This window comes from Tachypleus tridentatus, chromosome 4 (assembly GCF_004210375.1).
Source record: "Tachypleus tridentatus isolate NWPU-2018 chromosome 4, ASM421037v1, whole genome shotgun sequence".
In the NCBI taxonomy this organism is placed as follows: domain Eukaryota; kingdom Metazoa; phylum Arthropoda; class Merostomata; order Xiphosura; family Limulidae; genus Tachypleus; species Tachypleus tridentatus.
This window is the reverse complement of record NC_134828.1, coordinates 48,680,803-48,699,609: the sequence shown is the minus strand read 5'-3', so window position 1 is coordinate 48,699,609 and position 18,807 is coordinate 48,680,803. Positions and strand designations below refer to the sequence as shown.

Here is an 18,807-nt window from a genome sequence, read left to right as displayed (position 1 = left end):
GTGATACTTACAAATGTGTTGCTACTATCATTATACATTAAACTGGGACCAATGAAGGAATTTTTAAAGGCAACTGTTATAAGTATTTTTGAGCAATTCTGTTCCCTTAGTGAAGAGAAAAGCTGGAGTATTAAATGAATTTCAATACAGAAACAAGTGAGATGTGACAATGTTTTTAATTCAGTGTCGATGTGGAGAAACCAGTTTTGATATCATTAAAAATAAGTTGTAGACAATTTTCTATGAAACCATGAAGGCAGAGTACTTCCCTGAGAACTTTGGAGCAGTTAGTGAAGAGCAAGGCAATAGCTTCCATAACATAGAAAAACAATATCAAGGAAAATGGAATGTCAGTATGATGACTGATTATTGTTAGTTTTGAAAAAGACGTTTCCAAACCAGATTACAAAAAGACATCTAAAAAGAGAAATTTCATCCAAATTTGATGATGTTTATAGCCATAAACAAAAATTAATCTAAAATGATTCTTTCAGTGAATTTTAAGGTATTACTGTTTTTTTACTTATATTTCAATAAATAAAGTTATTCTGACATGAATTTGATAGGTTTTAATTTGTTTCTAAGTGTTTATCTCACTTAAGTGATAGTATTTTATTTCATTTTTCTTTATCTGTTTTTATATATTTGTTTATCTTTATCTTTCTTTTTATATTTTTACTTTCAAAAGCAGTCATCTTCTCACAACTGTCTGCAGGCCACGAAGGGTGATATAGATGTGGAATTCTGTGGGCTTGAGCACCCACATCTTACTCTCCTAACTTGTACTTTTAATAATTTTTTCCTGTGAGACTGGCAAACAGAGGTTATGACTGATAGACAGTGTGTCCCCATTGCATTGTAGATTCCACTTCTGCAGTCACCTCCAAAACCCAGGGCACATTTTATATTAGACATTATAGTGGGGACCTTTTAATTGATGCATTTTTTTTTAGTTTGGGCTTATTTTTCTTCATTTAAATATCATTTACCAGAGGTTCAGATTTGCTGTTTTTAATGCAGTTTTTTTCTTTTGATTTTATTTTGGTTGATTATTTAAGTATTAAATATTATATAATATTTGAAAAAGTGGAATTGTAATTTTGGAATTTTATTAATATGTTTGTATGTTGACAACTGACGTGAAAAGACGTGAAAAAAAAAAAGAATAAAATGAACATGAAAGATGTTTAACAACATAATGATAGAAATAAAGCATGGAGATATTGGTAAACATACATATATCACTTTGCATACCTCTAGTACTGAAGCAACTTCTTAGTGAACAAATTGACAGGGTTTTTTTAAGTTATCATAAATTGTTGTATTTTACATCTAGCAAGTGCATTTTGTTTAGCAGGAGATCACTTGAGTGTTGCCCTTATACTTAAACCAAACTGTACATCCTGATCTAATACTGGTTTATTGGTGGACTTGAGTAGAACCAATATTTCTTTTTCTCTGCTGCACATTTTAGTATTACTTTTTTCTTTTCTCAAAATTAGATGTTTCAGACATTAGTGAGGGAGGAAGGGAACGGGGTGAGTCAGTCTTCAGGGAATTAGAAGTATCATTAATATTATCATCCAGTATGGTTTAAGTTCTTCCCCAACATTTGCAGCAACTCAAGGAATGTCAAATGTTATTCATCATAATAAAAAAAAAAAAAGCAAGAATACTGTTTATGTAAATAACTTAAAGATTCATTCCTACTGTAAGATATCTGTTGAACAATAAGATGTATTTTTGTGCACAAAATCCCTCATGGTAGTGTGTAATGCTAGTACTACACTGATAATTTATGTACAAACATACATGTATTTCTAATTCTTCCAAGTGGCTAGTATAAAATGTATCATAACAAAAGGTAAAATGCCTAATCTGGTTTAGTAAAAATCTTAGAATTCTAAAGAAACTGTTCTTTTAAGTGACAAAACAATTTTCTGTAATAGTGTTCCTTTTAAACATAACATAGATACCAATTTACTAAATCTAGGTTTCAGAAAATCTGAAAAATAAGTCATATGTTTAACTATACGCCATTTGGGATTGTTTATGGCAACAGAACCACACTTTTGAGATTGACTTCTCAGACCCCTTGGAAACTTGTTTGACTATCTTCTCTGAGTTTCTACCACTTGTAAAGGATTATATACACAGACATAATTATTAACACAACTTGGATTTTCAGTGCTAACTATCGTACATATGAACAATAAAAACTTGAAATAAAAAAATTACCTTGCATGCTGCAGTGTTATGTTTTAAAATAAACACATGAGGTCAATTAAACTTGATAAAATTAGTCATTCTAACATGGCTAATAAAGTTATTTTTTAAAACAATAATGCACAGACTTTATATTATAAAGTTTTACCAGTCATTGTGTATCACAGTAATATTACATCCTGATTGGATAGGTGCTGGTTAATTGTAATAAAGATGGAAAAATTTTAACTTGATTAACTGGCATGTATAACATGCTGCACTGTAAACATGCATTGAAATTATGAATATTTCTCAGCTGTTTATTTTATTATTTTACAGTGCACATGGAAAATACCAACAGGTGGACTGTGAAACTGTAGCACAAAGGTTATTGTCTAGTTTACATTGAATTGCAGCAGGTTTAATATTATATTTTAAATGAAATAATCGTGTCTGGTGCTAATGACAGCTGGTACAATAACCAGTTATGGCAGATATAAAGTTATGGCAATAACCTTGTTTAATGTATAGCAACTATGCATTGCCTATTGTTTGCATATAATCTGCAAGCTAATGGAAAATTAGATTTTCATATAACAACCTTTCATCTGGTGCTATAATTCTGATAGCTTATTTTGTCTGGAGCATATTTACTTGTAGCAGATAGTTTATTATACCTTGGAATAATAACCCAATGTATGGTGTTAATGACTGCTAGTAAATAAGCTATTGGACTTTAGTACAGTAACTTATTGTTTGGTGCATAGTGGCACCATCCTGGTATGTTACTAGAAGCTAGTGGCAACAATATATTTTTTATGTTAAATGGTTGTTAGCATAGTGACTATTAAACGTCTAATAGCTTGTTGATTGTTAGGAGATAATTTACTAAACTTTAGTATAAAGCCTGTATTTAACATGAAATGGTTCATAATAAATTGGCTGTTTGGTTTCTATTAGCTTGTTCTTTGATGTATATTGAATGATATAAAATTCATTATTAGATTATAATGTACTAAGTTGTTCTGTGATGGTAGTAATGTAAACTGTACATGGACCTTGGTATAGTGGCCTTTTGTTTATTGCATAGTAGTTGTAAGTAGATGGATCATAGTGTGGTTATACTATCAGTTTTATGTTTTATAAAAAGTATAGAGTTTATATATATTTGTAATGAAAAATTATAATAACTATAAACTGTTGGGTTTTGACTAATAACTTATATCCTTGAAGTAATCATTAAGAAATTCCAATAGATATTATTATGACATCATTTACATTTATTCAGATATGAACTATAGGATTTCATCCTAAATATAAAGAAAAGCAAAAAAAAACAGTTGAGTTCTTGTAGTTTTTCTTTTTAATCGTGATGTTGTATGTTCATTTACAGTAAATGTATTTATTTTTAATTGCAGAGGGTGTGCCACTTGTTAGATTCTGTCAACAATTTAATAGATTCTTTGAACAGGAAACAAGCTAATGGGCCTGGTATGGCATTCTATTTTACCTTGAACAAGGAACTAGATGACCAGATTCAAAGACTTAAGGTTAGTTATTCAATTACTTCTTTTATAATACCCACTTTTGTACTAACACACTATTTGTTATTGAGAGAGAATTTCATTATCTTATGTGAAAGTTAAGCTGTTGTAGTATGAATTTGATCCTGTCTATTTGACAATTTTTAGCAGTTGCATGGTTCTAGCAGTAATTAAGTAACATTAATGCTTATTATTGGACATTTATTTTAACTATTAATTGAGTATTTATTTGAAAATTAGTAATGTTCTATGTTCGTGCATATATGGTAATAGTCTTGGTAATTTTTTCTTCCATTATGTTCATCTTTTATATAGTTAGTGGTAATAACTTTTTTTTAACAGTAGCATAGAACTTTTAGCTCATAGCTCTGTCATCTCTTGACCAATTTGAGGTCTAATTGCACTTTTGGACTCGGGAGGTTGAACTGTTTCAGTTGATGTATTTACCACACCCAAGGTCTTGTTGATTAATTTATTCTAATCTTGCCTAAAAGAATTTCACTTTGATGGTAAGCTGTTGGAGATTGAATCAGATATATGCATACTCCACATTTTATTTTGCTGGCACGCAAAAATATACTTTTTAAAAGTTTAACAGATTAATTTAATCTTGCCTAAAATAATTTCAAGTATTGAAGCTATTCAGGATTCCCTCTTATTTCATATTACTTGAAATTTGACACTTTCTACATGGACATTTTTTTCTGTGCATATCACAAGGTTTTGCTGAGTTACATGAAACATTTTAATTAAAGTACTTTATTATCATGGTATCCAAATAAACTTGGCATCAAAACATAGCTAATAATGCAAATTTTAATATTATATAAGATTTAAACTCTTAATTTTATAAGAAAATATTTTAAATAAATCCTTGCTACTATATTATTTATAACCAATAGAAAGCCAAAGTTTTAATTTATTAAATGAGGTTTTATGATGATTTTAGTGAAAGGGATTATCTATTTAGCTTCATGTTTCAACCTTTATTCCTGTGAGAAACATATCTTCCATGAACTAGATTAATTTTTAATGGCTGTTTGGAACACTTTTAAAATCTAGAAAAATTACAGTGGTGATAGGATGTGTTCTACTTTTTGCATGTTTTTATGTGTTCTTAGAGCATTATGTAATTAAATAAAAAAATTATTTAGCATAGTACTACCATTAGGATAAAAAAATAGTGTTAAGTTTAATTCATTGATTCTCAACCTGCGTGCTGCAGCACACTGGTGTGCCATGAGAGATTGGCAGGTGTGCCTCAGTGTTTTTGAAACACATTCAACTTTCTTGGGACTTTACAAGCAAGTCGAACACATCAGTTAATAAAAGCTGATTACTATAGAGACACTCTGAAACCTTCCAAAACATTTGATGGCTTTCATTGAGCTTGAGCGCTGAGAAGTTCATACTTAAATGTCATTCTCGACTGCAACGGTTCGACTGTTAGTTTAATTGTGGTGCAACAGGCACTTTGTACGTCATAAATGATGCATCAAACAATCAAACTGCTTTCTGGAACACATTCTCATGCTGTGGTAAACTGCAGCTGCTACGCTGTAGGTAGGAATTTTATATCAACTGCAGAACTTTATGCTTATTGTGTATGAATTAGCTTTATCATTTATCCATGGAAAAATATTTCAGTAAGTCTGGTGCTGCAAAGGAGAATGTGTTGAATCAAAAGCAAGTACAAAAACGAATAATTCGAATACTGTTTTATCACTTTGGAATCAGAACATTCTCAATTACCATTCTGCCTACTCTGCAATGCAGCTTTATCAAATGAGGTGCTTGTTCCTAGCAAATTGAAGAGACACTTGGAAACAAAACATTCAGTGTGAAGAATAAACCAAAAGAATACTTTGAGAATCTCGCAGCTCAACAATATGAACAATCAAGGAAGCTTGTGAACTGCATGAAGCTGCCCAAAAAAGTATTGATTGCAAGTTATAAGGTTGTTCAGTTGTTGGCAAAATGCAAGAAAGGACATACGGAGGCCGAATCAGTCATTGCGCCAGTGTTAGCAATCATCGTTGAAACTATGTTTGGAATGGATGCCGCCAAAAAGGTTAAGCAAGTTCCACTGTCCAATGACACAATTTCATGCAGAATTGTAGACTTGTCATTGGATTTGAAGGATCAAGTTTGTGAACATTTCGAAGCGCCTAAAGATGAATTGTCTCTGCTATGGTTTCTTCAAGTTGATGAATCTACTGACATTAGTGGAAAAGCTCAAGTTCTGGCTTTTGTTCAATTCATAAAAAGTGGAAAAATCGTAAACAAATACTTATTTTGCAAAGATTTAAAAAGTACAGTGAAAGGCCAAGACATTTTCGAGTTGGTGAATGAAAACATTTTGCTCTTCAAATTACATTGGAATAACTGTGTCAGCGTTTGCACCAATGACTGTCCTTCAATGCAAGGAAAAAAGAAGTGATTCTTCACTCTGGTGCACCAACAAAATCCAAACATTAGGATTGTTCACTGCATGATTCACAGAGAGGCACTCGCCTCCAAATCTTTGCCGAAAGATATGCAGTCTGTTATGAATCAATTTATTCAAGTGGTGAATTTCATCAAGTCTCGGCCACTTCAATCTCGACTTTCCTCTCTTCTCTGTGAGGCGATGGATTCAGACTACAGAAAGCTACTGTATCACACTGAAGTTCAGTGGCTTTCAAAAGGAAAGGTGTTAAAGCATCTTGTCCAACTGAAAAATGAAGTAATTTCTTTCTTGGAGGTTGAGGAAGCAGGTTTTTCTTTTCATGATGAGATCTGGTGGCTGAAGGTTCAATTTCTTTCTGATTTATTTGACAAATTAAATTCTCTGAACTTATGTCTCCAAGGGCCATCTAAAAACATTATTACTGCAATGTCCAAACTGAAGTCCTTCGATGAATAGGTGACGCTGTGGAAGAATAAGATCTCGAAAGGAGTCCTTGATTGTTTTCCTTCTATTAATGAATGTCCGTCAAAGAATAAAATTGTCCCTCAAATTTTGAACACATAGGGCGACCTACAGTCCATACTATAACTGGGTGACCTATCCATTCGGAATCAACAAGACAACAAATCTTACAACTGAGGAGGAAGAACAGCTGATTGATTTATAAAACGACAAATTTTATCAGTCATTGTTTCCCGAAAAGAGCTTGGATGAGTTTTGTATCTCCATTAAAATTCATATCCTGCAATAAGTTCAAAAGCAGTTGAAGTTCTGCTTTCATTTGCATCTTCATGGTTTTAAAAATTGGATTTTCAGCATTGACTGAAATTAAAGCCAGAAAGAAAGAGAGGCTTCTTACAGTCGATGATGAAATACGAGCTTGTTTGTCTGCGTTAGAGCCTCGCTTTAATTTGATTTGTTCTCAGAAGTAGGCACAAGCATCACATTGAAAATGTGTAAAAATAGGAAGTTTTGATTTTTCTGCTATACCACAAAATCGTTAAAAAGCTTTAGAATGACACTCACGGCCAAAGCAAGCGATAGTACTGTCAATGTGCAGATGACATTAATATAGCTTGCTTTGGCCATGATTTTTGTTCTAAGGCTTTTTAAGTTAAGTCTTCTGTGTTACGTGTATCTAAACCTGATGCACAATGACATTATTATCGCTTGCTTTAGCTGTGATTTTCATTCTAAGGCTTTTAACGCTTGCCGTATAACGTGTACCTAAAAAATCGTTAAGGCTTTCCAGGTGTACCGTGAAAAGTTTCAGAGTGTCGTAGTGTGCCTCAAGTCAGAAAAGGTTGAGAACCACTGGTTTAATTGATAAGTGACAGCAATAAAAGAGAAGACCAGATAAGTACTATATTCTATATTTCTTGTTTTTGATATGTATTCTGTATTTATTACCATCATTATTAAGATAACTGAAATGTGAAATGTAGGTTAGATTAGGTAAGATAAAGAAAAATAATTTCTTCACAAGGTATGATCACAAGTAGATCTTACTTTATGTAATCTACTGTGATAATTTGAGATAATCACTCACAGAATGACTTACAACTTCTCTGATGAAAATATTAGTTATAGTTCACAGGACAATGAAACTGTGTAAAAGTAGATCCATACTGTTACAAGCTTTAGGATAAAAAATGCAGTTTTTTGTTACAATTTGCAGTCATTCTAGAAAGAAAAAAAGTAATTTAAATTAATTTTATATTTTTATGACAGTTATGAGGTTGATATAAGTGATTGAATGAGTATAGAATTAACGTAGAAAAAATAACAGACAAAAATAAATATAGTGTTAGAGACCAGGCAGATGAATTGACAGTTTTCAGAGGAAAAAAGTATTTTTAATCTGTACATGAAAATCATATTGCACTTGGAGCTGTCAATGCTTTGACTCCATATATTCTTGAATAAATGTTTGATAAAAATATATTAAAAGTTCTGTTTTTTTATCCACAAAAGACTTTTAATATTTATTGAAATTTTGCAAAATTTTATGAAGATGAACACAATATATTAAATGTTATATGATAGAAAACCTAATGGTCAATTATGGGTCACAAATTCAGTCAAATCAAGTACGCCTGTAGTATAGAATTAAATACGTATATATACCAGTTTTATTAGTTTTTTTGTTTTTTTTTCAGTTTATTTATTATGCCCAATTTCAAAATCCACCTCTTCTCACATTATAGCTTTATCCTGACAAAAGTTTCTCTTCTTTCCATATCTAAGCATTGGTATGAATCTTATCTCTCTTGTTTCATTCTTTATACTCTACTGTGTTGCTCAGAGCAAGTTCATTTTTGCGATTCTCTTCACCTACATCAATATGCCACCTATCCCAGATATGTATGTAAGCTCCCCATTACATATTATTATTTCCTGTTCACCTTTTTGATGGCAGAACATTACAATGATGGTTTTACATGATTGCTGGTGATTTCTCTTCATTGTTTTATAGCTGTTAACTAAACTTTGTATGATTTATTTTTATTTTTAGACCTGTCTTGGATTTTTTTCTTTTGCAAAAAAAAAAAAAAAAAATCTGAGACCTTCATGGCATGGAGTCACCTACTGCACTTCTTATGTCACCTCTGGAGCCTAGTGTTACCTAGGTATCAGGGAAGAGCCTTTTTCTACTGAGGATGTCCAGTTCCATATACATAGAGAGGTGGAGTCTTGCATGAGGTGTGATAGTTTTTCGACTGTTGCCTCAAAAGTAGAACATGCTAGGAGATTTATCAGTCATTTGAAAGAGGCTTCTGCCATACCTTATCCTTGTTTATCTGAACAGCATTCCTTAACTTTCTTTTGCTTGGAGAACCATTTTTTAGATTCTCAGGGGCTAGGTTATTTTCTTCTTCTGTTTGCCTTAACCTAACACAGTTTTCCCAAATTATTTGTCCCTCACATCATTTTGACATTTTTTATCTTCTTTGTAACTGTTGTTTGTGGCCTATCACAGGTCTCCTGCTCTATTATTGACTTCTACTTTGGTAAGGTTATCAACATCTCCTTCCTGGAGTGAGAGAGAGATGTCTTGCTTGAGATAGTTCATCTTCCTTCTTCAGCCTTTAAATGTCTCAAAGAGGGTCCTTTTCTTAGACATTTGATTTTTGTAGGTATACCTGATTCCATGGAATCTAGGTGGATGTAGCCTATATTTATATTCATTCTTATATTTTGACACTGGACTTTCACCTTCTTTTGGTCTTTCTGCAATTCCCATTAGCATTTTCATAGCTACTGCAATGGCTCCACATTCTTTTGGAACAAAAGGGAGATTCTACCTTTATCAATGAGTATTCTCTGCTCATGCAGAGTATGGATAACAGCATCTGTGCTTACCCTGTGTGTCAGTATGGGAGACCTTTGCCACAGATCAGTGGGTCATTCAAGTTCTTATGAGAGGATTAGTCCATTTCACATTTCCTACTCCATTGTTTCTCATACCAGTTGTCTTTTTACAAGAAATCCATGATTTTCTGCACAAAGAACATGCTTACTCCTTTTTGGAGGGATTTTATTCCCATTTGTTTGTAGTGCTAAGGAAGATGAGTGATTAGTGACCTATCATTGCCCTTTCTTGTCTCAAACTTTTTCCAGCCTCCACGGTTTATGACAAAGTTGTTTTTTTTTCTTCAGTGACATTTGAACCTGGCTTATGGATGACCAACTTTGATATCACCAATGGCTGTCTTCATATTTTGATTGCAGAGTCTTCATGTTGTTTTTTTTGCTTTGTGCAAGATAGAAAGGTCTCTCAGCTTTGTTCTTTATCATTTGGCCTCAGACCTGCCTCATATGTCTTTTGCTTGATAGTCAGATCTTTTTGACATCATTTTCACTCATCGGTATTTTACACTCACTATTATTTGGAGGACTGAATTCTTCTTGCTCTTTCTTGCAATTCAACAGAACTTCACACTTGAGTTCTTTTATCTGAAGCTGTATGAGCTGGATTTCTCATCAAAAGGAAGAAGTCTGTTTTTCCTCTCACAGAGTTTGTCATCAGTTTAGAAGTGTTTTTCAATCCCTGTTTCAGTTAGGCCCAAGCTTTTCCTCTTTATTTTCAGGCCAGGAAATGGGTAATTTTTGTTAGTATGCCCATTTTTCATTGGTACATGCAATTCTATTTCTTTTGGGGATGTAGGCATCCTTTGATTTACTCCTTCCTTTTGCTCAAACCTACATGTATTCCCTTCAATGGCTGTTATAGGACCAATAGAGCATTTGCAAGGATGTGCTGGATTCTTTTGTGATTCTATCAGCTTCAAGCCCTTTTAATCTTGACTGGTGAAGGTACAGGGATAATACAACAGAAGGTGTCCCTTTTCTGCCCCTTACCCAATTCAGAAACATCTTTTTATGGATGCTTCTCTCCATGGATGGAGTACTTGATATGAGATATGGAATTCAAGGGTCTTTGGACAGATGAGGAATCTTCTTTCTACATCAATCTCTTAGCAGTGTAATGAGCTATGTCTCAGAGTCTCATTTTGTTACAAGGGAAGGTGGTAATGCTTCACTCAAACAATTCCATTTTAGTTTCCTATATTTCCAAGCATATTTTGGGTCCATAATCAATAGATTGTTCTCCTTGTTATGTTCCAGAGGTAATGAATTTACTAGCTGATCATTATCTTGTCCCCACAGAGTTTTTTTCCATTGAATTTGATGCTTCATCTACAAGTGTGTTTTTGTTTTGCTTTCATCTTAGGATTTCTCAGATTGATGTTATTGCCACATATTGGAATACCCAGCTCCTGCACTTCATTCGTGTGCTTTGGTCATCAATTCTCACAGCTGGGATTGGATGGGTCTTCATCTTTACACATTCCCATTGATTGATTTGTTTTCTAAGGTTATTGCACTGATTTTTTCCTTATCCTGTTAAGTTATTCTGATGGCACCAACCTGGCTAGCCTTGATTTCCTTTCCTGAACATACATCTTCCTCTTCCCTCCTGACCAACCCTTTTACATCAGCTTTGATCAGACATTTTTCATCCAACAATAACTATTCTCTGGTTTCATGCCTAGATATTTTGCAGTACATTTTTTGTATAATGCTAGGGATTGATCTCTCAGGTGGCATCTTTCTTACTGTGGTCCATTTGGCATTCTTTGATAAATGTTTATTAAAGGAAATGGTTTACTTATCAGTTGTTTCTTGTCCCACTGTACTGCATGTTTCTTTATTTCTAATATGGTTATTTGACACAGGTTTTGTGATTTCATCTATTTCTCTAAATAAGGCAAGTTTGTTAGCCACTTTTTGTTTTTCTAGTAGACATAAAGGGTTTTGTCTTTTCTTTGGAAATCTGTTTTGGTTATCTGTTCTTTATTTCCTTTCCAGATTTCTCATTGGGTTTTCACAATGGTTCTCCATGTCATATTTTGTCCTGTTGTTGAACCTTTTGTGTCAAGTTACCGATATCACCTTTCTCATAAGACTTATTTTCTTATGAAGTGTATAGGGGTTTATGTTACTGTTTGTTTCTCCATTTGGATCATAAGATGCCACCATACAGATATGTCACATTGTGGTTGCTACCATGTAATTTCCCATACATATCAAGAGCTTTAAATAAAGCTCCTACCCCAACATATGTCAGTAGGAAAGCAGTAGGTCCTCTATACTCAGTAATCCTCAGGAGCACTAGCATGTGAACATAAGCTCAGCACTGATAGTACTTAGATTTTATATTTTATTTTTTTGAATTTTATGGGATTCACATATAAGTTTTAACCCTTACCTTAAGTTCTAGTATTCGTCTTAGAGTTATTGTTTTTTTCCCTTGAGCTATGATTACCTTAATTTATTTAACTACCTTATATATATATATATATATATATATAAAAAAAAAAAAGACAATCATTGTCAATTCATGGATCATTTTGAACATGAAATTTAAAATTCACATTCCTACTCCTTCTTGAGACCTAGAAATCTTACTTAAGGATTCTTTTCCTGTTGTTCCAACAACTACTAGAGGCACCTTATCAAGAGTGTTAGTACTCCTTTGCCTCATTCCTCTCTCTTGTAGGTTTCTCATTGTTCTCTGCTGAGCCTGCCTGATCTAATGACAACTTCAATAATTCTTCTCTCCACTTGCTTTTGCATTTGGTTCTTATATTCTAAATAAGGAACAGTACCTTTACTTCTTTCCTTTTCTGTTCTGATAACTCAAATATATAACATTCTTTTCTTCTCCCCAGTAGATTTTGTTGTATCTTGGGTTGCTTTGCTTCATGAAATTCTATATTGTTTTTTCTCCTCCTCTCAGACATTCATTTCAATATTTATGATTTTCTGTCCCAACTGTGCACTGAACCACATCAACCTTGACCTTCTTGTCTTCACGACTTTTTCAATGGTCTGTGGTCATGATCTCAAACCTAAGTCCCTAAAATCTCTCCTTCCCACTTGTAGTGCTCCTTTATTCCTTCTTTGTCTCTTATTTATCTTCAGTGTATTCCATTTCATCTTACCATCACACAGCTCCTTTACTATTTGTATACATATTACTTTCTCTTGGAGGCTTTCCATTGCTATCTTGGCAATTTTGATGGAAAATCTTACTCTTACTTACTTGCCAACTTGACCTCAATGTCTTTTACTTCCTTGCCTTTATTTATGTGGTTTCTCTTTTTTTAACAATACTTGGTTAGGATTCTTTCTTTTCAAATGTGTGCCACCCTCTGTCTTATCTGCAAGACCTCTGTTTTGTTCCTTTTCTTTATGACAGAAAGATGTTTCTAATTCTTTTTATGTATTTTATTACTCTTTCTTACCATCCTCTTCTTATAGAGTTGGATTTCAAGGTTCACAGAGATGACTTATTTTGTGCACTGCCTCTTGGTTCTGGTGTTGGAGCTTGACTGGCACTTCCACCTGTAGAGTCCCTTTTCCTCACAATCTTGAAGTCATGTATGTGCATTTTGTAGTCTGTCCATGCATTTTTGTATTATCCCTTTTTCTTCTTTTCCACTCATTTTTTATATCTTCTCTACTGGCTATAGAAGCTGTAGAGTGGTTTATTTCCACACAACTTGTGATCTTTATTCCCACCTTTTTTTGCTATTCTAAGAAGACCAAAGATTAACACCTTGTCATAAATTTTAATCTTTAATTTCTGTTTTTATGTTCCAAGGTTAATGGGGGATTATTTTTTCAGTTGAAATGGGTTTTCTCTTTTGACTTGTGAATGATGAAAACAGTTGATTCCAATACTTTTCTAGAGTGACTATATTCATTTTTATTTTTTTTTATTTGGGAAATATATGAGACTTGTAGTGATTTTGAATGAAAACTTTATTTCAGTTATTTTGATATATATTTAATTTTCTGTAAAACAACTACTTGATTCTGATTTTAGACAGTGGACAGTTCAATGCCAATCAAATTGGTTCAAGTTATCTTCATGGAGATGTGAGATAAAATAAAATGTGGCATACTTATATTTTACATACAGTAGCAATGCCAAACTACTTTGCTGAAATTGTTCTCTAAAGCAACAGTTTGAACAGGTAACATTTGGGCATGTGTGTGTTTTATTTAGTTAGCTTTAATAATTTCTTTAGATTTTATGGCTAAATGTGTTTATTTTTTAATTAAGTGTTCTTAGCAATACTTGTTTTGATTCTGTATTTCTACAAGTTTATTTTCTTTTTTATTTGTAAATTTTACTGATGCGACTATTTTTTATGTTATTTTTATCTGTTGTGACTTTGGGATTGAGTCTGTTTTTCTTATATCTTAAATTTAATTGTCATGTGTTTTTGTAGAGTAAGATTTGCTTTAGAAGTATGTTTCTAGAAGGGGATTAAAAACAAAGAGCTTGGCATCTAGAGCTATCTCCTAGAATTATGCCAATCTTAACTTCTTTTACTTTGTATTCTATTTTTTACACTGTAAAAAATGAATTTGGTAATGAATGTGCTTTATTTTTGTTAGTAGTGCTTATTTTACTTTCATTATTGTCATATTTTCAGAAAAATACTAATACTCTATATCTTTCCTTTTTAGGCTATTGAAATGCATGTAGCTGAATGGTTTTTGATACAGTGTAATAATGTTACCATTTCTATCTTCAAAGAATCCTCACAATCAGTTAAAATGTGGAGAAGAAATAGTAAGCTGCCTTAATTTTGTTTTTGCTTTATATTGCAGTTTAGTGAAAAATTATGATTTTGACAAAAAATATACCTGAAGTTAGTAGTACAGGTGGTTAAAAAATATTATTGCTTCAGCATATACACATTAATAATGTTAATTAAGAAACATATTTTTCTTGCATATCACTCAACTGCAGGAAATACATAATTGTATTTTTTTTAATAAATGAAAGTACAACTAATATATCTGTATATAGTGCCTTTAAATATTCTTAACTGGAAATTTCAGTCTTTCTGATTGTTTTTTATGTTAAAAAAAGTGAAAATAGCTGGACAGTTTTGTCTCAACTTTGATGCATTTATTTATATTATATGCCTTCAATAGTTTATATATCTAAAGCAGAAATATAATTTTTCTAGGATGTGTATGATAAAGATTAGTGATGAACGTTGATATTTGTGCTCAGCATATTTTATTTTTATATGCAGTACATTTGGTTAAACCACAGCTTCTCTGCATATACCCACAACCAAGAAATCACCACATTGTCAACAGTTGTAATGTAAACCAATAAATATATATAAAAGATTCTCGTTACTAAGTACATTAAGAGAGTGGGCATACACATACGTAGCTCTTGAGTGTAGATATTTTGCATGTTTGTTTCATTAAAATAGTTCTCTTATCAGAGGTTTAGATTCATTATTTTTAATACAGTCCTTCATTTTCATGATGACAAGAAACTCAGTTGAAGTAAAAATGTATTCGCAAGACAGCTGGTATGGGTATTAACACTTTAATTAAAATAAAGTACAGAATAATGTTTTGACCTTCTTAGGTCATCTTAAAGTTAGCAAAGAGTCCTTCCCTTTGATTTTATTTTACATGATTGTTTACTATTAATATTCTATATTCAATTTTAAATACAATAAAAACTTCAAATTTTGTTAGCTGTTACTAATTTCATGGAGATACTAAAATGTGTTAATTGAAATAGTGAAACCAGTTGAATATGAGAGAATAAGTTGTAATATAACACTGAAAGCAAAGACTGATTTATAAACTATGAAAAGTACAAGGAAAAAATATTGCTAAATAAAAAAGATAGGTAGAACTGGCCAATGAACTCAAAAAATGGAATGAAACAACATAGGGATGAAAGTAGACATGTCACTTGGTTGGTTAATGGTTACATAGCAGACTAAACTGCCTTGACTTTACATTTACATGGGGAATGAAATCCCTACTTTGCTGATTTTACCCCATTTTGTTGTTATTTCTTTGTTGAAAGGTTGGTATTTGAATAGAATCTCAGCTTTTATCATTATACTTTAAATATGTAAGAAATAAGCATATTTAATTATTTCTGATTATTTTGTGTTTTTTTTTATTATGGTTTTAATAAATATATAAATTAGAACATAATCTAGTTTTATAGCAGTTTAAGTTATGAATACTGTTTGATATTGCTCATCGAAAGTTGCATATATTAGATGTTTTGAAATTTAGTAAGTAAATATTTTTTCTCTTTTCACATTTTGAAATTACCAGACGTATTTTATGAAAGTAGATTAACAAAATTTAAACTTTTGCTCTTACAATAATAATATTTGTTTCATAAGGCTTGAACCTTGTTAGTTTAAGTGATGGGTAATAGGTCATGATTGTTGTGTTTTTTTAGTAATCTCTAAACGTTAATTTTGTTAGAAACTACAACAAAAGAAGTGGGATCGTACATCAATGCCATAATATTGGATATCTTAAAACCCACAGTGGAAACTCTGTCTCTGCTTCCAGTATCTTTTCAAGCAAATATTGTAAGAGCCACCATTAAAGCTATCATTCAGGCTTGGCAGTCATACATGTACAGCTGCAAAATATATTTCAGGTAGTTGATATTATAATTTATATCTAGTGTTTTAAATGTATAATAATGTTAGTTAAAAATGTAAAGTTTCAGTTCCAAATCATATATGCTTGTAATTTAGTTGACAGGATTAAACAAATAATTAAGTTACTACATACTACAAGAATCAAACATTTGTAGTATGTTGCCCTTGCCATTCAGTATGGGTGCAATATATTGTCTTCTATTTTTCTTTCATATTTTTTTAAACTGTTGCTATTTTGATGTTTAGAACAAAAAATTAAGACATTACATATAGAAACTAAAGTTTCTGTGTTTTTGCAGTAGTCTAATTATTAGATTTGTTTGCAAGATATAAGGGTCCAATATTGTATTTATTTTTATAACAGTTTTGTTTAAAAGTATCATCAGATAATTTTTGCTATTGATATTAAGAATTGATAACTTTCCATTATATGTTTTGAGAAATTATTCAGAAACTTAATTATTCAGGCCTTCTATTAAAGGTTTTTTTTTTTTCAGCTAACTTTTGCAATTTAAAAATTTTGTATTTTTCTGTGGTGTTCTATATTGATGATTATATTGAATTTTATTTCAACAATAAAAAATGTTGTGAGTCTATAATGTAAAACATAAGAGCTAATTTTTGGTACTTACGTAAACACAGAAGATCACCTTGCTTAGTGTCAATTTTTTAAAATGAAATTATGTAACTAAGGCACTCACTTTGTGCTGGTCATATAAAATGAGTGTATTTCTTTTGTACTGTAATTAAATGGTCATTTCTAAGATATTATGAAGTACTTAAAACAAACTGTTAGGTTTCAAAATTGATAAAAAATTGCAATTAAAAGAGAAATGGCCTGTAACGTTGGTCTTCCAGCTCTGAACTTTGGGCAGTAGTGAAATTTCTGTTGTCTTTTAAAGTTTGTAGTGTATACCAGAGGAATTTACACATTTTGATTAAAAGTTTTAGATAAAATGACTTTCACACTTCTGGTATTTATATATATTATTTTAACCAATGTTTTGTCTGTGCAGCTTCCTTAGGGTTAACATGCATGTTAGAGCAAACTGTTCAAACATAAACTGGTAAAGAAGTTTGGTAGCAATGTTGAACTACATTTTCTATATAGTATTGCTATCCCTTTGACAAGGAGGGGTCTGGAAAAAGTTTCTGGAAAGTCTTCTTTCCTATAACAACTGGCCAGCTTAATACAACTAGAAGTTCTTTCACTATGTGGTAAAAAAACAGAAAGAAAAAATTATGTGAGGAGGATGGAACATTCAGACACTTATGGACAAAGACGATGTCCTGAAACCATAATTGTACTAATTTACAAATCTGTTTATTTTGGCTATGTAGAAGAATACATAGGCTCCACCACTAGGTTGTTGTCCTCTTTCATGAAAGAAGATACTTATAGTAAATATTATAACTCATTATTTAGTATTGCATATTTGTACAAAATATAATCTTGCTATTATAAGTGAAATTTTGTAATAGTTAGTCAAGCTGAAGATGAATATCAATTACAGATTTAAGAAAAAATATGGCAATTGTGAAAACCTGATAACAATCTTGAATTATCAAAATCTAGTACTACATGTCCTCAAAGTTTAAAAACTGTAATTTGCCTGCTACATTTTGCTTATTTGTTAATTTACTCAGATTTTTAATTTTGCAAAACACCAAAAACTATTAACAATTTACCTACATATAACACAAAATATATTCTTTAATTAACCAATAGTACAAGTTCTACCAACAACATTCAATGTTTGGTTGTGGTTTAACATTCAGGAATGTTCCAGTATGATATTTTGCCTCCATCCACATAACAGCTTTCCTTCATTTGTGCTTCCCTCTGTATGTGTATGAGGCTCTCACCTAAAGTTACAAGTTTCTCTGTGGTATTGTTGAGAGTTCAAATGAGCATACAATAACCCTTCTTCAACAGGAGTGTGACACACTCTCCTAGCACAGCTGCCTCCCCTTATACTGAGAATGTTCAATCATCACTTCTGAATTTGGTACTCACTTGTGCAGATGTATAAAATTTTTGCTTCTTCCAGTGATTGCTACTTTACTTTTTGACAACACAGCTTCTGTTGTCTTTACTTATTTTATAGAAGGTTTTTGATTAGTTTTTCTTTTCCACATTATGAAGTCCATGCAACTGCTACTTTTTATGGCATGGATCATGTTACACTCTTTCTGTCAAAGAGGTGTTTGCCATAGTGCTTTGGTAGTAGGATTTTTACCTGTGGCCTGGTATATCTCCTGAATTTGGAGTCGGATACTCCTTTCCCTGAGGAACCTGTTTAAGAGGACAACATTTTTGACAGCCTGTTCTTCATATTTTTGCTACCTCTTCTCAGTCTATAACTATTGATCTACCTCATTCTTCCAATATGGTATCTAAAGTTTGTTATCTTTCATCAGTCTCCTATGTATTATGATCCTTCCTCTGTCATGCTCCATTCAGACCCAGCTTCTCATCATTTTGTTTTTCCCCTTCTCTGATCAGTTCTTTTCTCACCTTTGTACTGGTGCCAACATGTTTTGTTCTCTTCATTTGGTGGACATGTATACCTTGGCCAAT

General features: G+C 32.0%; 1 protein-coding gene across 8 annotated transcripts in view; it reads left to right on the top strand.

Annotated features, from left to right (window-relative positions):
* LOC143249082 (coiled-coil domain-containing protein 142) overlaps nt 1–18,807 on the top strand; it is a 90,340-nt gene that overhangs the window by 45,617 nt on the left and 25,916 nt on the right. For all 8 annotated transcript variants that reach the window (XM_076498298.1, XM_076498300.1, XM_076498301.1 and 5 more), the window contains 3 exons: nt 3,624–3,755; nt 14,245–14,350; nt 16,042–16,222. In XM_076498298.1, the coding sequence (XP_076354413.1) occupies nt 3,624–3,755; nt 14,245–14,350; nt 16,042–16,222 (419 nt within the window). The remainder of the gene's footprint in view (nt 1–3,623; nt 3,756–14,244; nt 14,351–16,041; nt 16,223–18,807) is intronic.